General features: G+C 44.5%; 1 protein-coding gene across 5 annotated transcripts in view; it reads left to right on the top strand.

The window, feature by feature from the left end:
- Window positions 1-624: 624 nt before the first annotated feature.
- SPICE1 (spindle and centriole associated protein 1) overlaps window positions 625-25,571 on the top strand; it is a 98,736-nt gene continuing 73,789 nt past the window's right edge. For 4 of the 5 annotated variants that reach the window (XM_084835311.1, XM_084835312.1, XM_084835310.1 and 1 more), the window contains exons 1-6: window positions 625-834; window positions 9,729-9,776; window positions 10,500-10,646; window positions 12,276-12,378; window positions 13,850-13,971; window positions 15,123-15,217. In XM_084835311.1, coding sequence (XP_084691437.1) covers window positions 739-834; window positions 9,729-9,776; window positions 10,500-10,646; window positions 12,276-12,378; window positions 13,850-13,971; window positions 15,123-15,217 — 611 coding nt within the window. In that variant the 5' untranslated portion in view covers window positions 625-738. Of the gene's footprint in view, window positions 835-9,728; window positions 9,777-10,499; window positions 10,689-12,275; window positions 12,379-13,849; window positions 13,972-15,122; window positions 15,218-25,571 lie in introns of all 5 variants that reach the window. The other variant, XM_084835313.1, reaches the window with a different exon arrangement.

Raw genomic sequence — 25,571 nt, 5'->3', positions numbered from 1 at the left:
GGCCTAACCAGTGCTGAGTAGGGGGGGACTAGTACTCCCCGGGATTTGGAAGCGATGATTCTATTAATGTAGCCCAAAAGAGCATTGGCCTTTTTTTGCAGCCACATCACATTGTTGGCTCATATTCTGCTTGTGATCGACAACAATTCCAAGATCCTTCTCGCTTGTAGTGTTGTTGAGCCACGTAACCCCCATCTTGTAACTGTGCATTTGGTTTCTTTTTCCTAGGTGCAGAACTTGGCATTTATCCCAATTAAATGTCATTCTGTTGTTTTCTGCCCAGAGCTCCAGCCTATCAAGATCACTTTGAATTTTGTTTCTGTCCTCCAAAGTATTAGCTATCCAGCCCAATTTTGTGTCATCTGCAAATGTGATCAGCATTCCCTGCACCTGTAGAGCTGCAAACGTTGTCATACCATCCAACATTTCAACAAAAGCCGTAAACGTGACAACACCTTTATCCTCCCATCAAGCATCGCTGTTTTTCTCTCTCAATGTTCTGCGTGCCGAGTCAGGCTTAGCTGAGCAGGGCCTTCACAGGCGAGGCGGGGTTTCCATAGCAACGAGCGCGAGTGGGCGGGTCGTGTCGGCGGCAGTTTTGCGGCCTGTTTCCGTTGTCTGCCTGAGTTTGCGTTGTCTGCCTGCGCTCTACCTCTCCGTACCTGTGGCGGAACGGGCTGTCTAGACGTTCCTGATAGGGTGGATTGGTGCCGCTGTTATTATTTTGGTACCGTTATTATGTCCTTGCTGAGAGTAAGTCGCTTTCCAGCGGGAACCGTGAGGAAGCCGCCCAGAGCCAAAAGGAAGAAGCCCTTAACCAAGCTGGAGTGGGATGTAAGTACGAGCGAGTAAACGAGACTGCGGGCCCGTCTCGCTTTGAATTATAATAGGTCATAATTTAGCACTTCCCTAATTCTGAACCCGCAAAAGCATCAATGCGGATCATTGTAATTGGGGAGGGCGGTTTCCTTTTATGATTTGGTGTTTAAGCAAAAAACGAGAACGGGTTATTGGCGAATATTTCATGGTCTGAACACAATAAATTGTGTTACATCAAATCGCACAAAGTAGTGATGCTGAACGTTGAGAAAAAAATGGATAGGGGAAAGGAATAAGGGAACCCCTAATCTGCAGCTTGTAACGGCCATGCAGCCCAGTTCCATGCATGTTTACATAGAGGTAAGCAGGGGCATTGCTAGGTTCTTAAAAGATTCGGGCACAGGCCCATAACACAAATTTGCATCTCTCTATCTTTATAATATATCGGGGTCTAAGTGCACGTCTAATATATATGTGCGTGCATGTGGTGTGCTTGCGTGTGTGTATAGATTACATACCTACATACATAAGTGTGTACTGACCCCCCACCTCACTTCAACTCAGACCCTGATTCAGCATTTTGGAAAACATCCCACTGCTGCTCAGACCAATTTGTAGTCAGACCATTTTAGCTCAGCACCAAACCTGAGTCAAGGTTTGGAAAAATGAATCTTTATGCTTCCTGTTGACTACCATTGGAATTTTTTTTAAAAAAAACAAAAAACTTTTTTCTCTTGGTCAGAACTGGATGATAATTTCAGGCATAGTAGCTCCCTAGAAGGGGATTACACCTGCCCAATGTCAGAAAAATAGGTGCAGGGTTTATGTTTTGATTTTCTTTTAAAGGGAACTGCCAATAACATTTTAATTCCTTGGAAGAATTGGATACACATTTCAGGATTCATTGCCCCATCAGAGGAGATGGGACAAATTTCAGAATGGTAGCCACAAGGATTTTTGTGCAAGGGTGGCCTTGACATTTTGAGGGCTCCAAAAGAGGACATACTTCTGTCCTTATTTTCCTTGTGGACCATTGTTCTGAAAATTATAGACAGCCTAGAGTTGTCCCTAAGTAAGAAACTATTAAAGTTTCAGAAGGATAACTGCAGCAGTTCATGTGGAAGGGGAGTTCTCCAGTTTGGGGAGGGAGTGATTTGCTTTCCCTTCACCCCTTCCCCAATATTTTTTGGGTAAATTTGTATGAAAATGCATAGGTCATTAGAGGTGTCTCCCAGGCAAGAAACCTGCAAAGTTTCTGAGGGATATACATACATGCAAATTTAGAATGACTAGAATTTATTTACATTTCACCAGTGTTAGCAGCAGGGGAACATGGGTGGGAAGGTGCTATTGTGCTCATGTTCTACTTGTGGGTTTCCCATGGGCATCTGATTGGCCACTGTGTGAACAGAATGCTGGACTAGATGGACCTTGGTCTGATGCCGCATGGCTCTTCTTATGTTCTTACGTTAATGCCAATCTACCTTCTTTTGTCTTTCTCTTTATGTAAGCAATTAGGTTATGGTTTTCTTAGTGTAGTTAAGTAATAATGACAATCGCCTCCGTCACTCCTCCCACTCTGCACTGGATGCTTGTAAGTCTCTGAGTTCGGAGGCTCATGAGCATTGGAAGCAGAAGTAATGGGATTGCGCCCTTTGCCTGCTTCTCAGATATAGTTTTTCAGGGCTATATCAGTGAGGCTGCAATCCTAAACTCACTTATTAGGGAGTAAGTCCTGATCCACACAGTGGCACTTCCTTCAGAGTAAAGATGCCTAGGATTGCACTGTGACATTCTCTGCCCACAGGAAAACTTATACTCTGGGCTTTACTTTGCATGATTCATGTTGAAACAGATTTTTGGCATTTAAGATTTAGGGTTTTCAGAATGTCCCCAAAACTTTTTTCTTTTTTATTTAATTTTTCAAAGTAACAGTGAACAGTTAAAAATTTAAGTACACCACATGTGAGTCAATTTCTTTACAGTCTTTCTGATCACTTAGGATCTCTGTACAAGCAAGATTATCTGATAAAACTATCACTCATCAACCTTCTAAGACACACCATTGAGTTCCGTGTGTCTTAGAAGTTTACTGTGTATTCTCAGTAAACATGCATAGGACCAGGGCTGGGGATCCCTTTTTTGACTCAAGGGGTCCAAGTAATTCTCTTTGGAGGCCACATCCCAGCAATGGGTAGGGCCACAGACCAAAGTGGATGCCACCTCCCCACGCTTCAGGCCTGTTGTTGTTGTTGTTGTTGTTTATTCCTTCAGTCGCTTCCGTCTCTTCGTGACTTCATGGACCAGCCCACGCCAGAGCTTCCTGTCGGCCGTCGCCACCCCCAGCTCCCCCAAGGTCGAGTCCGTCACCTCCAGAATATCATCCATCCATCTTGCCCTTGGTCGGCCCCTCTTCCTTTTGCCTTCCACTTTCCCTAGCATCAGCATCTTCTCCAGGGTATCCTGTCTTCTTATTATGTGGCCAAAGTACTTCAGTTTTGCCTTTAATATAATTCTGTCAAGTGAGCAGCCTGGCTTTCTTTCCTGGAGTATGGACTGGTTTGATCTTCTTGCGGTCCAAGGCACTCTCAGAATTTTCCTCCAGCACCACAGTTCAAAAGCATCTATCTTCCTTCGCTCAGCCTTCCTTATGGTCCAGCGCTCGCAGCCATAGGTTACTACGGGGAATACCATTGCTTTCACTATACGACCTTTGTTGTCAGTGTGATGTCTCTGCTCTTAATTATTTTATCAAGATTTGTCATTGCTGTCCTCCCAAGAAGTAAACGTCTTCTGATTTCCTGGCTGCAGTCAGCGTCTGCAGTAATCTTTGCGCCTAGAAAGACAAAGTCTGTCACTGCTTCCACGTTTTCTCCCTCTATTTGCCAGTTATCAATCAAGCTGGTTGCCATAACCTAGATTTTTTAGAGGTTTAACTGCAACCCAGCTTTTGCACTTTCTTCTTTCACCTTCGTTATGAGGTTCCTCAGCTCCTCCTCGCTTTCAGCCATCAAAGTGGTATCATCTGCATATCGGAGATTGTTAATATTTCATCCAGCGATGTTAACTCCAGCCTTGGCTTCATCGAGCCCAGCACGTCGCATGATGTGTTCTGCGTACAGGTTGAATAGGTAGGGTGAGAGTATACAACCCTGCCGTACTCCTTTCCCAATCTTAAACCAGTCCGTTGATCCGTGGTCTGTTCTTACCTTTGCTACTTGGTTGTTATACAGATTCCTCAGGAGGCAGACAAGATGACTTGGTATGCCCAAGCACCAAGAACTTGCCACAATTTATTATGATCCACACAGTCAAAGGCTTCAGAATAGTCAATAAAACAGAAATAGATGTTTTTCTGAAACTCCCTGGCTTTCTCCATTATCCAGCGGATATCGGCAATTTGGTCTCTAGTTCCTCTGCCTTTTCTAAACCCAACTTGTACTTCTGGCAATTCTCGTTCCATGAATTGCAGGAGTCTACCTTGCAAGATCTTGAGCATTACCTTACTGGCATATGAAATAAGTGCCACTGTTCGATAGTTTGAACATTCTTTGGTGCTTCCCTTTTTTGGTATGGGGATATAAGTTGATTTTTTCCAATCTGTTGGCCATTCTTGTGTTTTCCAAATTTGCTGGCATATGGCATGCATCACCTTGACAGCATCATCTTGCAAGATTTTAAACAGTTCAGCTGGGATACCGTCATCTCCTGCTGCCTTGTTATTAGCAATGCTTCTTAAGGCCCATTCAACCTCACTCTTCAGGATGTCTGGCTCTAGCTCACTGACCTCACCGTCAAATCTATCCCCGATATTATTATCCTTCCCATACATATCTTCCGTATATTCTTGCCACCTTTTCTTGATCTCTTCTGCTTCTGTTAGGTCCTTGCCATCTTTGTTTTTGATCATACCCATTTTTGCCTGGAATTTAGCTCCGATGTTTCTAATTTTGTGGAAGAGGTCTCTTGTCCTTCCTATTCTATTATCTTCTTCCACTTCCGCACATTGCTTGTTTAAAAATAATTCCTTATCTCTTCTGGCTAACCTCTGGCATTTTGCATTTAATTGGGCATATCTCCCCCTATCACTGTTGCCTTTTGCTTTCCTTCTTTCTTGGGCTACTTCCAGCGTCTCAGCAGTCAGCCATCTTTCCTTCTTGGTTTTCTTTCTCTTTGGGACATTTTTTGTTGCCACTTCCTGAACAATGTTGCGAACTTCTGTCCATAGTTCTTCTGGGACCCTATCTACTAAATCTAGTCCCTTAAATCTATTCTTCACCTCCACTGCATATTCATTAGGAATATTAGTGAGCTCATATCTAACTGATCTGTGGGTCTCCCCTATTCTCTTTAGTCTGATTCTAAATTGTGGAATAATTCAGGCCTGTAGCCCTCCAAAATCCTTGCATGGACATCCCCCCCATTTTTATGTGTGCATGCACCATTTTTATATGTGCGTGTGTGCGCGCACACACTGTTCTTGAACGCTGTCAGAGTAGCTCCGTTTGCCACTGCTGCAGTGATGAACAGGATGCTTTTCCTTCAGTAATTGCTGTTCCAAGGCATTCAAGGCACCTTGAAGTGATGATTCCTTGCCCCTCAGCTTTTCTGATAGAAGAGTAACATGCGGATGGCTCCTGAAGGATGCTTCAGGAGCCATTCCATGTCTTCTGAAGGATCCAGCTCTGCATATCACATGCATGCAAAGGGTGTGCAGAGCTTCTTCAGGAAGGGTGCTTTGGAGCCTTGCAGGTTGGGGTTCCCCACCTGAGCCAGACAGTATTACAAAGAACCACTACCATTTCAAAATGCTTGCTTTGCTCTTCTAAAGTTTTAAACTAGTAATTTGAGCGAATTGCTCCATCAAAGAAAAAAGAGAAGCTTCCAGCCCTGCCCTACATTATGGTGTTCCACACTATTTTTTATTTTTTGTGTATATTTATGTCTGGAATGAGAAGCAAGCTTTTCCTCCTACGCAGCTGTGCCCCAGAGTGAAGCCTGTTTATTTTGTTCCATAGATAGACGTTATTTAGAAAGAAGCCAGCCACCTGCCCAGCACTGCTGTGAGGCAAGCTCAGGCAGATGCTAGAACCCAAGCACCCTGGAAGAGCCCCTTCATAGATTTTTTTAAACCCTTCCTCCCTTCTCTGGTGTTGATTGGCTTTCCACTACCATCTTGGATTTTCTCCCAGTGCCTCAGAAATTGAGTCAGCATTATAGGGCAGGGGCTGGAGGAGAAGGCCACCTCCAGAGAAATATGGTAGCCATCTTTCTCTCCCCTTACCCCCCATTCTGGGAGGACTCAACTTATGGGGCATTGGGGGCAAATTGAAGATAGTGGTCAGCAGCTGCTTGGAAATGGATGTTGCTCAGTGCTTTGTTGTTCAGTTGTTCAGTCGTGTCCGACTCTTCGTGACCCCATGGACCAGAGCACGCCAAGCCTTCCTGTCCTGCGCTCTCTCCCGGAGCGTGCTCAAGTTCATATTCATTGCATCGGTGATGCAATCTAGCCATCTCATCCTCTGCCGTCCCCTTCTCCTTTTGCCTTCAGTCTTTCCCAGCATCAGGGTCTTTTCCAGAGAGTTTTTTCTTCGCATTAAGTGGCCAAAATATTTGAGCTTCAGCTTCAGTATCTGTCCTTCCAATGAGCAGTCAGGGTTGATTTCCTTTAGGATTGACTGATTTGACCTCCTTGCAGTCCAGGGGACTCGTAAGAGTCTTCTCCAGCACCACAGTTCGAAAGCATCGATTCTTCGACGCTCAGCCTTCCTTATGGTCCAGCTCTCACAGCCATACATTACTACTGGGAAAACCATAGCTTTGATTAGACGGACCTTTGTCGGCAAGGTGATGTCTCTGCTTCTTACTATGCTGTCTAGGTTTGCCATAGCTTTCCTCCCAAGGAGCAAGCGTCTTTTAATTTCATGGCTACAGTCACCGTCTGCGGTGATCTTGGAGCCCAAGAAAGTAAAATCTGTCACTGCTTCCATTTCTTCCCCTTCTATATGCCAGGAAGTGATGGGGCCAGATGCCATGATCTTCGTTTTGTTAATGTTGAGTTTCAAACCAGCTTTTGCACTCTCCTGTTTCACCCTCAACAAGAGGCTCTTTAGATCCTCTTCGCTTTCTGCCATTAGGGTGGTATCGTCTGCATATCGGAGGTTGTTGATAATTCTCCCAGCAATCTTAATTCCGACCTGTGATTCATCCAACCCGGCATTTCTCATGATGTACTCTGCATATAAGTTAAATAAGCAGGGTGACAATATGCAGCCTTGTCGTACTCCTTTCCCAATTTTGAACCAGTCGGTTGTTCCATGTCTGGTTCTTACTGTTGCTTCTTGACCCTCGTACAGGTTTCTCAGGAGACAGGTAAGGTGGTCTGGTACTCCCATCACTTTAAGAATTTGCCACAGTTTGTTGTGATCCACACAATGAAAGGCTTTAGCGTAGTCAATGAAGCAGAAATAGACGTTTTTCTGGAATTCTCTTGCTTTCTCCATGATGCAGCGAATGTTGGCGATTTGATCTCTAGTTCCTCTGCCTCTTCGAAACCCAGCTTGTACTTCCGATAGTTCTTGGTTCGCATACTGCTGAAGCCTAGCTTGTAGGATTTTGAGCATCACCTTGCTGGCATGTGAAATGAGCGCAATTGTGCGGTAGTTTGAACACTCTTTGGCGTTGCCCTTCTTTGGAATTGGAATGTAAACTGACCTTTTCCAGTCTTGCAGCCATTGTTGAGTGTTCCAAATTTGTTGGCATATTGAGTGCAGCACTTTAACAGCGTAATCTTTTAGGATTTTAAATAGCTCAGCTGGAATACTGTCATCTCCACTAGCTTTGTTGTTATTAATGCTTCCTAAGGCTCACTTGACTTCACTCTCTAGGATGTCCGGCTCAAGTTCAGTGACTGCACTATCATGGCTATCAGGGACATTAAGATCTTTCCTGTATAGTTCTGTGTATTCTTTCCACCTCTTCTTAGTCTCATCTGCTTCTGTTAGGTCCCTGCCTTCTTTGTCCTTTATCATGCCCGTCTTTGCACAAAACGTTCCCTTGAGATCTCCAATTTTCTTGAAGAGATCTCTAGTCTTTCCCATTCTGTTGTTTTCCTCGATTTCTTTGCATTGTTCATTTAAGAAGGCCTTCTTGTCTCTCCTTGCTATTCTCTGGAACTCTGCATTCAGTTGGATATATCTTCCCCTTTCTCCCTTGCTTTTCGCTTCCCTTCTTTCCTCAGCTACTTGTAAAGCCTCCTCAGACAGCCACTTTGCTTTCTTGCATTTCTTTTTCTTTGGGATGGATTTCGTTGCTGCCTCCTGAACAATGTTACGGACCTCCGTCCATAGTTCCTCAGGCACTCTGTCTATTAGGTCTAATCCCTGAAATCTATTCCTCACCTCCACTGTATATTCATCAGGGATATGATTGAGGTCATACCTGAATGGTTTAGTGGTTTTCGCTACGTTCTTCAATTTAAGCTGAAATTGTGCAAGAAGCAGCTCATGATCTGAGCCACAGTCAGCTCCAGGTCTTGTTTTGACTGACTGTATAGAGCTTCTCCATCTTTGGCTGCAAAGGACATAATCAATCTGATTTCGATATTGACCATCTGGTGATGTCCATGTGTAGAGTCATCTCTTGTGCTGTTGGAAAAGAGTGTTTGCTATGATCAGCGTGTTCTCTTGGCAAAACTCTATTATCTTTTGTCCTGCTTCATTTTGTACACCAAGGCCATGCTTGCCTGTTATCCCGGTGATGTCTTGACTTCCTACTTTAGCATTCCAATCCCCTACGATGAAGAGGACATCATTTTTTGGTGTTAGTTCTAGAAGGTGTTGTAGGTCTTCATAGAACCGATCAACCTCAGCTTCTTTGGCCTCAGTGGTTGGGGCATAGACTTGAATTACTGTGATGTTGAATGGTTTGCCTTGGATTCGTACTGAGATCGTTCTATCGTTTTTAAGATTGTACCCCAGTACTGCTTTTCCCACCCTTTTGTTGACTATGAGTGCTACTCCATTTCTTCTAAGGGATTCTTGCCCACAATAGTAGATATGATGGTCACCTGAATTAAATTCACCCCTGCCTGTCCATTTTAGTTCACTGATTCCCAAGATGTTAATGTTCAGTCTTGCCATCTCATGTTTGACCACCTCCAGCTTACCTTGATTCATTGATCTGACATTCCAGGTTCCTAAACAATATTGTTCTTTACAGCATCGGATTTTCTTTTCACCACCAGACACATCCACAGCTGAGTGTCCTTTCGGCTTTGGCCCAGCCGCTTCACTCTTTCTGGCGCTACTTGGAGATACCCTCTGCTCTTCCCCAGTAGTATATTGGACACCTTCCGACCTGAGGGTCTCATCTTCCGGCGTCATATCTTTTAGCCTTGTGATACGTTCCATGGGGTTTTCTTGGCAAGAATACTGGAGTGGGTTGCCATTTCCTTCTCCAGTGGACCACATTTTGTCAGAACTCTCTGCCATGACCTGTCTGTCTTGGGTGGCCCTGCACGGCATAGCTTATGGCTTCACTGAGTTATGCAAGCCCCTTCGCCACAACAAGGCAGTGATCCATGAAGGGGTGCTCAGTGCTAGAGTGCTGGAAAAAGTATTAAAAGGCTAAAAAAATTAAATAATTTAAAGAGCAAGCATCAGAGGTGGTGCTACCAATGGAGGAGGAGTTCATTTGGGGGGATCACAGTACGACACTTTGCTGCAGGCCCCCCTCAACTCTGGGGCTAGCCCTGGTACGTTGTGTAGCCCTGGCCCTTAGGTTCTGGATTGTGCTTGGTTATTGGAAATTGCCTTTTCTGTAGACAGAACAATTTGGAGAATATACGTTGTTTGTTTGATCTGTGTTGTTTTACTTTCTATTCTTACGCTTGATATGTTTTGTTACAGAGCACTGTTCATGATCTCACAGTACATCGTGCGACACCTGAGGACCTTGTAAGCTAGAAACTTGTCTTTGTTGACATACTACTATACTGAGGCAGTTTGTGCTGGCCATATTAGACATGAAAGCAGATGAACTGTTCTTTTAAACCTGGATCTGGCCCAGTCATGTGTAATGTGGAGGGTGGGAGGCAATTTTTAGACCAAAGGAGCATGCAAATGAAGGGTCCTGTACCCTCTTCATGTCCAACACTTACCTCATTGTAATACTTATCTCCCTCATGTTTTGTTGAGGAGAAGCACGGCGGGGGGGGGGGGACAAATTGATGAGGTAAGCTGCAAATGTGTGTGGGATTAGCAGCCTCTGTCTTCGTATGTCCCTTTTGCTGTTAAAATCTGAACCCTTCCTTTCTGCTCAGCCCTACTTTGGTGACTGTACCCAAGGAGGTATGTGGTGGTGGTGGTGGTGGTGGTGGTGATGATGATGGTGGTGCAGTTCATGCTTGAACAGTGCATGCCTGTATTGGTGAGGCGCATTTTACTTTTGTTAACAACTACACTTGGTTTTCAATAACACAGGAAGAATGGGAGTTATTGTTTTGGCTGTACTTTGCATAGGTCAGTGTTGAGCTTTTGCCTCTGTGTAGGTCGGTAGATACCACTACTTGATATATGAAGGTATAAAAATAGGAAGCTGTCTAGCTGTTTTGAGCTGTCTTCATTACCTTCATTTATTGCATGGCTCAAGTCAGAGGAGAGTCTCCTCTCATTATCCAGGTACGAAGACATGAGATTCACAAGTCAAAGAACAAAACCCTTGTACACTTGGAACTGCAAGAAAAAGCATTAAAGAGCAAATGGAAGAAGCAGAGACAAGTAGCTCCGGAGTTGCTAGAAAAAAAGAAACTGGCCTTGATGAGAGAAGTAAGAAATAATTATGCAGATTCCTTGTGGCTATCATAGTTGGCAAGTATCCACAATTTCTCTCAGAATGCACAGCATTTTTCTATATTCCAGGAATGGGAACTTTTTTTGACCCAAGGGCTGCATTGTGTTAGTGAAAAGCTATTGAGGGCTGCATGCCAGTAGTAGGTGAGACCAGAGCCCAATGTGGGTGGGGCTACCTTTTTCACTTTAAGCCCCTCCTCCACAGTATCCTCACACATGTTAACACACTTAGTGGAAGCACATGTACACACATTTCTTTCTCTTTCCATTTTTCCTATTGCCCCAGTCTCTCCTCCACCGCATTTTCCCTGTCACCGCATTCTTTCTCTCTCCCTCACAGCCATGCTTTCTAACACTGCCCAGTTGTATCCTTCTGCTTTAACATTGCTAGTATTCTGGGCTCTCTCTCCACCTAGGTATTGAGCTGCATTTCATGAGCTCATAAACTCCCCTCCTGTCTCCTCCTCTTTCACACACCAGACAAGGAGGTCAAAAACATTCATTTCCAATTTTAAACTAACCTCAATTTCCCATGATGGTTAAACTCAGAGAACTGTGGTTTGTTTAAACCAGGCTTTCCTAATCTTGGGTCCCCAGATGTTGTTGAACTGCAGCTTCCATCTCCAGCCAGCGTGGCCAACTGTCAGGAATAATCAGAATTGTAGTCTAACAGCATCTGGGGACCCAAGGTTGGGAAAAGCTGGTTTAAGTATGGTTAGTGAAAACAAGCCAGGATCAAATTGTGGTTTCAGATCTTTGTTTTCACTAACCAAAGAAACCATAGTTCCCCAGGTTTGGACATCTTAGGGGACTGTGATTTGTTTAAAGTTGGAAGCAAAAGCTTCTGATTTCTTCCTCCTGGATTGTAAAAGAGGGAAGGGGGTGGAGGTTGTGAGCCCAAGATTAGCTGTGGGTTGTTCATGTAGCAAGAAAGCATACTTTCTCGTTGTGACTGAGCAAGAAATTGCCTTAATCTAGGACAGGGCTGGGAAACCTTTTGCTCTCTAGTTGTTGGACTACAACTCCCACCATCCCTGACCATTGGCCATGCTGCCTGGAGCTCATGGGAGTTGAAGTCCAACAACATTTGGAGGGTCACAGGTTCCCCACCCCTGATTTAAGAGGCTATAACATAACATCATTTTCTAAGAAGCAGGTAATATTTTAGTTAAAGTTTTATTTGTAAGCCAAATAGGGTTATTTTTTTTCCAGATGGTTGCTAAAGAGTGCTTGGCATAAATATGGTTTGGGAATTGTTTGGTCATGCATGGAATTGTTTGGTCATGCATGGACCATTTTGGCTTCATAAATTCATGCCTGAACACTGGAAATAGAGGGAATGATTACATGTAAGGTTTATTTTTGTATGTGTTAAGGTATTTATTGACATAATCGTGCTCTTGCTGCCCATATGCTGCATGTTGAACACCAATTGGTCTTAATGAAAGGTAGCATTTCATGGATGCTGTTGCTAAATGTTTATATCAATATTTCTATTCATATTTGTGACACGTTCTATTTTGGAGAGAAGGTATATACTGGGGAAGGAAAGAGAAATGTTTGACGTACAAATGGTATGTATTTTCTGTGATTTGCCCATTTTAGATTCTCTCTGAGCAGTACCAGCTACAGGATGTCCTGGAGAGATCTGATCAGGCCATGGCTGTAGTGAAAGACCTATTTGGAGATGGTCCTCAACGGCATTTAGGTAAAGTTTTACTAATTTAGAAGTGGCATAGCATTAATACAGTTGGTTTTGTTTAGCAGACCCTGGAAACTAAACATTAAGTTGTATGCTGGAAATCCTGGTTTCACGTTTCCTACTGTGATGATACAGATGAAAGCCGCCTTTAAAGTCAGCCACAACAGTGCCCCAAATTTGGCTTATAGGATAATAAGCAAGGAATCCACTTAAAGCCTAGTGGCTTTTCTTAGCAGAGAGTGGTGGTTCGTGACTTGGCTAGGGTCTCAGAGAGTTAAACACTGTTTCTTTCAGTGTAAATTGGCATTTGTGGAAGCCATACTTTCTCCATGTGTGGCTTCAGATGTTTTCCCTACAATAGCAAAACAATTGTTGGTTATGCTATTGTATTCATACTCATCCTAGCATTTGAGTATGGATACTAGAAACCTACAGCCAACATTTTGGCTGGTAGATTCTAATACACACAACCCTTTCCCCTTTCAATCAGCAAACCGTGAGCTGGAGCACCTTCCCTATGAGGGAAGGCTAGAATATTTGTGTGGTGATTAGTAACAGAAGAAAGGTGATTTTGTGGGGACATGATAGAGGTTATGGTGTGGGGAAAGTGAACAGATAATTTTTCCTTCCTCATTCTACAGTTTGGGATTATCCACTCAAACTGATTGACAGGAGGCTCAGGACAGACAGAAGGCAGTATTTCATCACACAGTGTATAATTGTGAAATTTGCTGCCACAAGATATGGTGATAACATCTAGTTTAGGTGGCTTTAAAGGGGAAATGAACAAATTCATAGAGGATAAATCTGTCAATTGCTACTAGTCATGATTGCTATAGGTAAGCTCCAGGATCAAAGGTTGTATGCTACTGAAGACCTGGTGTTGCCTTTGTATCCTGCTTGTAGGCTTCCCAGAAACAGGATGCTGGACAAGATGAATCACTGGTCTGTTGTAGCAGGACTCTTCTTATATTTTTAATCTTTATCTTCTGTTTCTCTCTCTCATCTGTGCATGCACCATCTCTCTCTCTCTCTCTCTCTCTCTCTCTCTCTCTCTCTGTGGTATGTCTCTCTCCCACCCACATCCCAGTTCCAACCTGATGCCAGTGTTGTTTGTGTAAGCTTCTCTGCCATAAGCGCAAGGTAGTATAACTCTGATTTCAGGGTATATTTAGCTAGCAACTTAGGTTACCACTTCATGCATCTGATGAAGTGGGTTTGGGCCTATAAAGTATCATGAGGTTCTTTATTGTTTTTCTGCAACAGATTACCCCTCTGGAATTTGTTAGAATACAAGATAGTTGTCCCCCATAGAGTCATTAAGGGTTGCTTGGGAATGGTGCATTCTTCCTACCATTCTGATACAATGGAATAGGATTAACTTCTAATGTTGGTCCTAGTAGCCTGGAAGACTTCAGTTATTAATTCTGTTGCTCATTGTTATGCAACCTTCCGGTCTTCCTTTACCACCTCTTAGGTTTCCCAAATGTGACGGTAGCTCCTGATTATGACATGCAATCCTCTCAAGGCCCCATCGTACAAAAGTGTGAGCCCCCCACCCAGCTCAACATTCTTAGCAAGTATATCATGGATCCACAGGTAATGTATTTTTCATGTGAACTATGTCACTAAATAAAGGAAATAAACTGAGGGATGAATCTCTCTGCAGATGAGACAAGGGAATTATGCTGTTGTTGGTTGATCTGTGGAACCATGGCTGTGAAATGGCAATGTACATACCAATTGAAAGAAGATGTGTGCAAATGAAATATCCAAGATATATATGTATTATTATTCTGCCGTGATCTTCTACAGATCTGTAGATGTTCCTGAAACATTTGAGTACAGTGATGTCTTTGAGATATAATATCAGAGGCACACTAAGTAACTCAATCTTCTGTTTTTCTTTTTTTACAGTGTAAAATTTAAGAACGTCTAAAATTAGGGATCTCAGAGTATATCACTTCTAGCTCTCATGTGCTTTGAAAGTGCATTTCACATTAGAAAGTTTAAATTCAGGTTTCAGCAGTGATCTTGATAGTGGCTTAAAATGGTTTCAAAAATATAAACTTATCTGTGCCTTGTTGACTTTAATGAATTAGTAATTAACTGCAATCCTATGCACACCTACCTGGGAGAAAGCCCCACTGAACACAGTCAGACTGAGATTAGGATTATGTTATAAATGTAAAATTGATTGTAGAAATATGTTCAGATATTCTTACAAGTTTCTATTTCAGTGTATATAATTCTGCCAGTAGTGGGTGCATATAATGTTTACTTAAGGCTGAACATCTCAGTTGCTTCAACTTTAATGAAACTAAGACTATATGGATTAAAAACAATATCATATTCAACCATGTTAGATGTTTTTAAAAGCTCTAGCATTATGTTGGGTTTTCCTTCCCCACTACTGGGCAATTAAGAATTGCCTTTCTGCCTCTGCTGTAGTGTAATTAAAACTCACAGAGACATAAAACTCTTCCCTTTAACTGTACTTGCAGCAGTCATTGGCCAAGGGCAGCCTTCTCCAACCTGGTGCCTTCCAGATATTTGGGACTACGACTCCCACCATACCTGACCATTATTGGCCGTGCCAGCTGGCGCTGATCAGAGTTGAAGTCCAAAACATCTGGAGGGCAGCAGGTTAGGGAAGGCTGGCCCTGGGCATTGCCAGTCTGTAAAACACTTCCGTACAAATACGTCAATTGAAATTGCTCCCATACAATGTTATGTCTGTTTCCTGGAAGGCTGTCAATGAAGTAGAAGAACACACTTCCGTGTCCAAGACAAATGGTGAGAATGATGTGTCCCTGAACGTCAGATCCAACATTGACAGAGACAGGTCAGTGTGTAATACGCGTACAAGTCAACACATACCCACAACCCCTTTTAAACATTCAATCCCAAGAGGGAGAAACGTTGGAGTAAAACAAAGATCGATACTTGTTCAAATGTTTGCCTCCACTGACTCATACACCTTACATAACTGCAAATGGTTTCTTAGTTTATACATCATCTACTAATCTAACTACTCTTTGCTACTGAATCTCACACATGGGAGTTGCTGCCTGTAAATCTCTATAATGCCACTACAGTGCTTAAATAAAATAACTCTTCTTGAATTGTGCACTGCACTCTCTCTCTCTATGAGAATACCTTATCTTGTATCACTCTTCCAGGATACAGAGTTCTGTAGGCTTTGCTCCCATGGAATATTAAATCCTCAAGTTTATGGAGCTGTGGCAACGCTGCAACTCTGGAATTTATCTCTGGGGGGCCTACTGGGGTTCCACATTTATACTTTAAGATTTCAGACTAAGAACTTATATTGTTGCACTTCTTCAGGACCTTGGTTATGGAGCCATTTGAACAATTAGCGATCTTTGTTTTATTCTGAGGTTTCTCCCGCTTGAGATTGAATATGTTTAAAAGGGGTTGTGTGTACGAGTATATTGCCTTGTGTTATTTGGCAAGGTGATCTAGAATTTTTTTAAAAATTGCATTAGATCTAGTCTTAGTCATACTTAGAGTAGACCCATTGATCAGTGGGACTTAAGTTAGTCATGACTAAGTATGAAAAGTTTGTTTCGTTTCAGTTCATATTTTTATTATTTATTTACCCAGTTGGCACCTTCTGCACTGGTCACGGATTCTGTACATTTCTGAGCTTGCAATTTGATTTGTGGTCCCCCCAAAATGTGTTAGACAGCATGTGTACATTTGAAAAATGCATATGAAAAAATGTTTACTTTTTAAAAAATGTGCACAGATACTCTTTAATCAATGGGAGAAGAATGTGTATATTTCAGAGGTGTGCAAAATCAATCTGTACGTTTGGGAAAATACACAGGAAAATATACACAAATTGTCATGCAAAAAGAAACAAAGCTCGCAATCTGATATGGAGCTTTGGGATGGAATTCAGAGAACTTCAGCGAGCTCGAATTTTACTGATTTGCACTCCACATTTGTACACAACCAACATAAGTCCTAGTAATTTCAGTGGGTATATTCTAAGCATGGCCGAGTCTGGATCCAAGCCCTTTTTTAAAAAATGAAGTGATATAAATTTAATTCCAGTATACAAACTTTGCAAATATGTCATATTGGATGTATTTTTATTTGTTAAAGTATTTTAACTCTTCGTTCATTTTAACTCTTGTCCATATATCAGGACAATATACAAGACTGTGAATAAATTTAGCCATGCAGAATGCAATAATACAATAAAATGTCAATAGAAACCATCACAATAAGATGGCTGCAAATACAACCAAATTGTATCAATTAACTTACATGCCTGGGAAACCAAAAAGGCTTTGAGCTGGTGTTGAAACTGCTGTTGGTGCCAGTCAGAGGGTATTCCATAATTGGGGCACCACCAGAGAGAACACATTTGTGTTTGAGCACGGCATCCTATGAACACCAGCAAATGAGCTACTTTAATCTGTCCATTATTGCTTAGTGGTAATACTTTAGTACGTATTACAAGATTACTTTGACAAAGGCGGAATTATGGCCATGTGCCAAATCTGGCTTATCTTTTGCTTTGTGCTTCCCTAGTAGATGTAGTTACTGAATGGTATGTGATTACCTGAATTGTCCACATCGAGTGGATCAGCACCATATATGTAGCATTATGTCAGACAAAATTAGTACAAGTAGCTTGTGAACATGGGTGAATTAGAGAGCAATCCTGTATCCCCTAGATAGTGTATTGGGGTCATAGGATGTTTTGGTTTCTGGGATCTGAGGTTGGAACTGGGCTCCCCTCCCCACCCCCTCATACCTGGCACAGTTCTTTCTGTGCCAGCAACATCTCCGCACTCGGAAACGGAGACAGGGAAAGGGGGGCGGTTCTGGGGATGGGGTGGAGGAGAAGACCTGTGTTAATGCAGCTTCCTATGCGTGACCCGGCTTCCTTCCCTCCCCCTCTCCAAAGCCTCCACTAGACAGGTGAAATCGCCTCCATGCTCCATCCACCCTACATTGGATACTCGTTAGCCTCCGACTTTGGAGGCTCCCGACTATCAAGATAGGATTGTGCCCTTAGCTACTTAGGGTTGAACAAGGAATCTAGCCAGAGCTGGACTGGGGGTGAAGTTAAGGTTTCTGAAAAGTGTACAGAGATGGATGCATTTCCACAGGTTGGTTATTTATACCATAATGCAATACTCCGGCATTTGTTGCCATAACAGAAGAGACCTACATAAGCCTTTGAACGATGTCCGGAAACTTCAGCAGGCTCAGAATTATGCAGCCAGACTGTTGACTGGGGCAAGCTACAGGAAGGATGCAAATCCCATGTTACAACAATTTAGAGTATTTTACTGCTCAGGTTTTAAGGTCTTTGGGAGAGGCCCTTGTTCCTGTTCCGTCAGCATCTGAAGTGTGTTTGCAGACTCAAGAGAAGGCCTTCTTAGTGGCTGCTTCCACGTTCTGGAACTCTTTGCCAAGGGAAGCTTATTTAGGCAATAAGAGATGCAAAAAAGCATTTTGAGGATCATATTGCTAACAATATCAAGGCAAGCAATAAATCCTTAAATATATCAGAAGCAGGAAATCAGCTTGCGAGGGAGTTGGACTGTTGGATAAAAATGGAGTCAAAGGAGTACTAAAGGGGGAGAAGGAGATTGTGGAGAAGCTGAATGAATTATTTCATCTGTCTTCACTGCAGAAGACATAGGGCAGATACCTGTGCCTGAACTGATGTTTTCAGGAAGGAAGTCTGAGGAACTGAGGCAAATACTGGTGACAAAAGGTGAAGTACTGAATCTTACTGACAAATTGAAAGTTAATAAATCACTGGGCCCAGATGGTATCCATTCTAGAGTTCTTAAAGAACTCAAATATGAAATTGCTGATCTTCAGCCAAAAATATGCAGCATGTCAGTAAGATGAACCTCTCCACCAGAGGACTGGAAAATGGCCACTGTAATGCCAATTTTTAAAAGGATCCAGGGGGGATCTGGGAAAATACAGGCCAGTTAGCTTAACGTCTGCTCCAGGTAAATTGGTTGAAAGCATTATTAAAGATGGAATTAGCGAGCATATGGAAAAGCAAGCCCTGCTGAAAAAGAATAATCACGGCTTCCGCAAAGCTTAGTCCCATCTCACTAACCTTTTAGAGTTCTTTGAGAGTGTCAATAAGCATCTGGACAGGGGTGATCCAGTAGACATTGTTTACTTAGACATTCAAAAGGCTTTTGACAAAGTTCCTCACCAAAGACTCCTGAGCAAACTTAGTAGTCATGGAATAAGAGGACAGGTCCTCTTATGGATCAGTAACTGGTTAAATAATAAATGTAGAAATAAATGGTAAATTCTCCCAATGGAGGGATGTGAATAGTGGGGTCCCACAGGGATCTGTATTGGGACCAGTGCATTTCAACTTATTCGCAAATGATCTGGAATTAAGAGGGAGCAGTGAAGTGGCCAAGTTTCCTGATGACACCAATTTATTTAGAGTGTTTAAAACAGAAAGTGATTCTGAGGAGCTCCAAAAGATTTCCCCAAACTAGGAGAATGGGCATCTAAATGGCAAATGAAGCAAGCATAAAGTGATGCACATTAGGGCAAAACATCCCAGCTTCAAGTATAACCTGATGGGATCTGAGCTGGTGGTGACTGACCAAGAAAGAGATCTTGTGGTTCATTCATTTATTATATTTCTATACCGCCCCATAGCTGAAGCTCTGGGCGGTTCACAAAAATTAAAAACCATTGAACCACATTATATAAAATATAAAAACCATTCCCATAATGACATAAAACAACACACACAATAACAACATATCTCTAAAACAATTTAAGAACCATCAGCCAAAGATAATCAAGAGACTCATACTCTGCGGAATGCCTGAGAGAAGAGGGCAGTTTTAACCTGCTGCCGAAAAGTTGACAATGTTGGTGCCAGGCGGGCCTCGTCATGGAGATTATTCCATAAAGGGGGAGCTGCCACCAAAAAGGCCATCTCCTGTGTTGCCACCCTCCGAGCCTCCCTCGGAGGAGGCTCCTGGAAGAGGGCCTTAAATGTAGAGCATAGTGTATATGGGGTGGTTCATGCCAGGAGAGGTGTTCTGTCAGGTACTGTGGTCCCAAGCCGGGTAGGGCTTTATAGGTCAAAACCAGCACTTTGAATTGGGCTGGGAAGCATATAGACAGCCAGTGCAAGTGGGCCAGAACCGGTCTTATATGTTCAGACCTTTTGGTCCCCGTTATCAGTCTGGCTGCTGCATTTTGCAAAAGCTGCAGCTTCCAAACTGTCTTCAACAGCAGTCCCATGTAGAGTGCATTGCAGTAATCTAACTTGGAGGTTACCAGAGCATAGACAACTGAAGCCAGATTATCCCTGTCCCAATAGTGCCATAGCTGGGCCACCAACCAAAGTTGGTAGAAGGCACTCCATGCCACTGAGGCAACTTGAGCCTCTAGTGATGAAGATGACTCCAGGAGGACCCCCAAACTACAAACTTGCTTCTTTAGGGGAAGTGCAACCCCATCCAGAACAGGTTGGGTACCCTCCCTCTGGTCAGGAGAACCACCCACTAACAGCATCTCAGTCTTGTCTGGATTAAGTTTCAGTTTATTAGCCCTCATCCAGTCCATTGTCACAGCCAGTCACTGATTTAGCACATCCACAACCTCACCTGAAGGAAGTAAAAAGGAGAAACAGAGCTGCATGTCATCAGCATACTGATGACAGTGCACTCCAAAACTCCGGATGACCGTGCTTAACGGTTTCATGTAGATGTTGAACAGCATGGGGGACAAAATGGACCCCTGCAGAACCCGATACTGGAGAGTCCACCGGCTGAGCAATATCCACCAAGTACCACCTTCTGGAGCCGACCATCCTAGTAGGAGTGAAACCACTGCAATGCAGTGCCTCCCACTCCCAACTCAGACAGTCGCCCCAGAAGGATACCATGGTTGATGGTATCGAAAGCCACCGAGAGATCAAGGTGAATCAGCAGGGTCACACTCCCCCTGTCTCTCTGCCAACATAGGTCATCATACAGGGTGACCAAAGCTGTTTCCATGCCAAAACCTGGCCTGAACCCTGACTGAGATGGATCTAGGTAATCAGTCTCATCCAAGAATGTTTGGAGCTGGTTGGCTACCACCCACTCAAGAACCTTGCCCAGGAAAGGAACATTTGCCCCTGGCCTAAAATTATAACGATTTTCTGGGTCCAGGGTGGGTTTCTTTGGGAATGGTCTCGCCACCGCCTCAGGCAGCCTGGGGCCACTCCCTCTCACTAGGAGGCATTTATCACTTCCCTGGCCCAGCCAGCTGTTCCTTCCCTGCCAGCTTTTATAAGCCAAGAGGGGCAAGGATCCAATATGGAAGTGGTTGCATGAACCAGTCCAAGCACCTTGTCAACATCCTCAAGCTGTACCAACTGAAACTTGTTCAAGAAAACTGGACAAGGCTGTGCTCTGGACACCTCACCAGATTCAACTGCTTGTAAGACTGGAATCTACGTCCCAGCAGCTGCAAGAGATTTTATCCTGGAAGTGCCTAGCAAAGGAATTACAGTGGGCCTCAGATGGGTCTACAGTCTCCTTAGGGCCAGCATGTAATAGGCCACGGATGACCCTGAAAAGCTCCTCTGGGTGGCATATGGAGGATTGAATGGAGGCAGTGAAATGTTTATTTGCTGCCCTCAGTCTCCTGAGTATACCTTACTATATGCACATACCAGTGTTCAATTGCACCCACTAGAAGTTCTTCTCCATCTGTACTCAAGCTGTCTCCCTTTTTTTTTTTCATTGCTCCCAGCTCTGGGGTATACCATGGAGCAGTACAAGCTCTACTCAGACGAGGGCGCTCAGGAGCAATCATGTCAACTGCCCGGGGCATTTCTGCATTCCGCAGGTCAACCAGGGGGTTGATATGAGAGCCAGCCGTATCAGCCAGAACGCTCCCCAGAGCCCTCTAGAAACCATCCAGATCCATTAGCCTCTGGGGGTGAACCATCTTAATAGGTCCTCCACCCTTGCAGAGGGGAAAAGTTGCTATAAGTCTAAGCTTCGGTAAGCAATGCTGACCATGACAGAGGGACAGAAACAAAGTCCCCCACCTTCAGATCACCATCACCCTGTCCAGTTGAAAAAACCAAGTCTAGAATATGCCCCGCTACATGCATTGGGCTGATGACATATTGGGACAATCCCATGGTTGTCATGGAGACCATGAAATCCTGAGATGCCCCCGACAAGGGGCCCTCAGCATGAATGTTGAGATCCCCCAGAACCAACAGTCTGGGGGATCTCAACAGTACACCCAAGACCACCTCTGTCAGCTCAGCTAGGGAGTCTGTTGAGCAGTGGGGTGGGTGGTATACCAACAGAATCTCCAGTCTGTCCCGCTGGCCCAACATAAGGTGCAAACACTCCAGACCAGCAGTCACATGGACAGGGAGTCTGCAGAGGGAGATGGAACTCCTATGGACCACAGCAACCCCCCCTCCACAGTACTCAGGTCTTCCCTGATGCTGAACCAAGTACCTTGGTGGGCAAAGCTGAGAGAGACCAACTTCTCCCTGCTCACCCACCCAGGTCTCGGTTATGCATGCCAGATTGGCCGCCTCATCCACTATTACATCATGGATAAGGGAGGTCTTATTCTGAACTGATCTGTCATTTAACAGCAGCATCTGGAGGCCCGAGGGGAGGCTGATAGGGCAACCACCAGGCCTGCAGGTGGGGGGAGGGCTGGAACACGGCACAGCCGTTAACTCTCTGGGCTGAGTTCCCCTAAACTGGCCAGCCCTCCTCCCAACGCTGTATATCCCTTGATCTTTAGCCACACTAATTGGGGCCCCCTCAGGTCCCCCAACTTGGCCCCATACCCTCCCAGGCACATAACAAAAATTTTTGTTGGAGGGCAGCTAACCCCACATATAAAGCTGCAAAGTAAATCAGCTAGATGTTAGGAGAGTGGCCCTTACCCCCCCCCACCAAAGTGGCTCCCCCCAAAGGGGCAGCCCCACCTTTGTTGACTATGATGCCTTCAGCAACAATGACACCCCACGTCAGGGTGGGTAGATAACAAGACCTGTCCCAGGAAACTTGAGCCCAGCTGGCCCAAATTGGCAATAATCTGCCTGGGGGAGTATTTTTTCTCTCCAGCTCTGGAGGTAGCATCTCTCTCAGGAAGCAACACAGTGCCAGCCAGGGTCAGAAAGATGGTAAGTTGGCCCCAGCTGAGGCTGTAGGATGTCCCGGCTGCCTGCCTCTTCTCAGTCCATAGCTCTCGGTTGTAAAAATGTCAACCCAAGTGTGTGGCTGCTGTGAAAAATGCAAATTCCATGTTAGGCATAATTAGGAAAGGAACTGAGAACAAAACTGCCAATATCATACTGCCCTTATACAAATCTATGGTGTGACTGCACTTAGAATACCGTGCACAGTTCTGGTCACCATACCTAAAAAAAGGTATTGTAGAGGTGGAAGAAGTGCAGAAAAGGGCAACTAAAATGATCAAGGGGTTGGAGCATCTCCCCTATGTGAGAAGGTTACAATAGCTGGGATTGTTTAGCTTGGAGAAAAGGTGAGTATGGGGAGACATGATAAGAGGTATACAAAATTGTGCATGGTGTGGAGAGAGTGGATAGGGAGACATTTTTCTCCCTCTTTTATAATGCGAGAACCTGAGGTCATCCCTTAAAGCTGACTGGTGGAAGATTCAGGACAGATAAAAGGAAGTAATTCTTCACACAGCACATAGTTAAACTTTGGCATTCACTTCCACAAGACATAGTGATGACTACCAGTTTGGATGGCTTTAAAAGGGGGCTAGAGAACTTCATGGAGGAGAAGGCTGTCATTGGCTACTAGTCCCGATGGCTATATGCTACCTGCAGTATCAGAGGCTCCCAGAGATGAAGTGCATCCCAGAACAGCCCATATCAGGAGGAGCCTGGTCCCTTGGGGGAGAAGGCTGTAAGTCCATCCTTGCAAGTGGCAGGGGACTCCACCTCTTGAGGCAGAGGTTGAATGACCCCCTGGCCTCCAAGAACATAGTCACCTCAAGAGGCAGGCCAGTAGCGCTCCTTTAAGGAGTGCTCAATTACAAAGGAGGACTTCTCATGAACAAGGCCCTCCTCATGAGTAGGACTTCTGCCAGAGGGCTAACACTACAGCTGAGCCCTGCTTGGGGCTCAGGAAGCTCTGGCTGTATAAGCCTTCAGTTTCAGCCTAGCCAGTGCTAGAACAACAACATTCTACCAGCTCCAGTGCCTTGTATCCTGTTTCCCTGATCTTGCCTTGTGATTGAACACCCGTGCTGCTGACCTTAGACTCCTGCTTGACTCTGCTTCTTGGGCTGCATGTTGTATCTGACTGCTTATCTGTGTTTTAATCTTGGTCGCTCCACAGACCTCTCTTTTAGAAATCACCTGCTTGCCTGGTAATACTGTGCTTGACAATTTGCCGTCTTAACTGACTAGCCTGTTGGATTTGTCCGTGTATTTGCCTGGCTTAGAGACTTACCCAGCCAGAGCAGGATAGCAGCAGGGGTTGTGCAAGGGTTAAACAGCCCTCATATAACCCTAGAACAGGGCTTGCATATTCAAAATGGTGGCTGGCATGCACGCAGTGGCCCCGAGGGTTAATTACCCCACGGTGGACATGCGAAACCAGTCATTATCTGCAAAAATTCCATCACCTGTACCAGCTATCCAAAGGTAGGTCTGAAAGGTTGAATGTTTTTGTGATAGGGAGTCAGAAAAAACTCGGTATTCTGCTCATGTACTGTCCACCCTGCTACCCTAGAGACTCCTTGACTGAAGTCTCAGAGGCTGTTTCAGGCTTGGTGTTTTTTTTCCACAGGTTGCCTGTTGCCAAGGCCGCCTTGTCTGGCATGGTTCAGGATTTTATGGCTGCCATGACAACCATGTTCTCCCCCCACCCCCACCCCCACCCCCACCCCAGCATGTGTTATAGCTCCTCACATACAGCTATGAGACACAAGTGTTTTGTTCTGGTCAGTTGTTTCTGTTTTATCTTTCTTATGGGCAGACCATTCTTTGGTCAGGGTGCAGATTAAGATTACCCTGGAAGGTAATGGATAGATTTGGTTTCCAAAATGCCTTGGGAGATTTGACTCTGTGTGCAAGCCTTCCTGTTGACAGTAGCTGACACTGGACAGCTGTCCTGCTCTCTTGACATAATTTCTCCTCAGTGTCCGCTTTTGCCAGCTAATAGCAGAGATTTATGGCTGACCTTATCAGTTGTGGATGCTGGGGCAGAGAAACTGCAGCTGGGATTCCTCAATTCGGCTGAGATGTTGGCAGAGTTGATTAACACAGTCCTGGAGTCACAGTGTAGGACTGCTAGAGACAGGCAGAATTGAGGTCGCAATCCAAGGGTTGATTGATTACATATATATCCCACTTTTTTTCCTCAGTAAGGAACCCAAGGCAGCATACATAATCCTCCCTCTCTCTATTTTATCCTCACAACAACCACCCTGTGAGGTAGGTTGGGCTGAGAGTCTGTGACTGGCCCAAAGTCACCCAGTGAGCTTCCATGGCCTAGAACCCAGATCTCCTGACTCCCAGTCCAACACTCTAGCCACTACAGGGAGTCCAAATACTTTGAGAGCTGGATGGGCCAAACACTGGGAGGTGAACGTTGTTTCTGGCATAATTCCTGGGCTGTTCTGAGCCTTTTATTCCCTAGCAGCCTGACACCAGGTGCTGGCAGTTAGCCCTGTAGCTTCTGGGTTCTAGCAGACTGCCAGTGTTGATCATAGAATCATACAATAGTAGGGTTGGAAGGGGCCTATAAGACCATCTTTCACTCTCATGAGCCTGCACTCAGCTGGGGTTGGATGGGCCATGTGATCCCTTCATCACTGTTGGACTCTGTTTGCAAGGCTTCAGCTGAGTCTTGCCTGCCGCCTGAAGGCAAGGTGTCTTGTTCTACATTGCTGCTAGTCCCTTCTGGATCTGCTGGAGCCTGCCCTTCCCCTTCATCCTCTGATGACGAGGAGTCTGGGGGAGGCATGACACTAGGCATCTCAACCCAACCAGTGCCCCCATTGGTTTAATTGAAAGCCCCAGAAAATGAGGCAACAAGGAAGAGGATTAAAGTGCCAATGGAGATAAACTCTGACTACCGTACTCAGAGCTATCACGGTGTGTGTGTGTGTGTGTGAGTGAGTGAGAGAGAGAGAGTGAGAGTTGC

This window comes from Heloderma suspectum, chromosome 2 (genome assembly GCF_057233095.1).
Source record: "Heloderma suspectum isolate Gila_16-S chromosome 2, 16-S_ref, whole genome shotgun sequence".
Classification (NCBI taxonomy): domain Eukaryota; kingdom Metazoa; phylum Chordata; class Lepidosauria; order Squamata; family Helodermatidae; genus Heloderma; species Heloderma suspectum.
The sequence above is the reverse complement of the archived record's forward strand: the minus strand, read 5'-3'. Positions and strand labels throughout refer to the sequence as shown.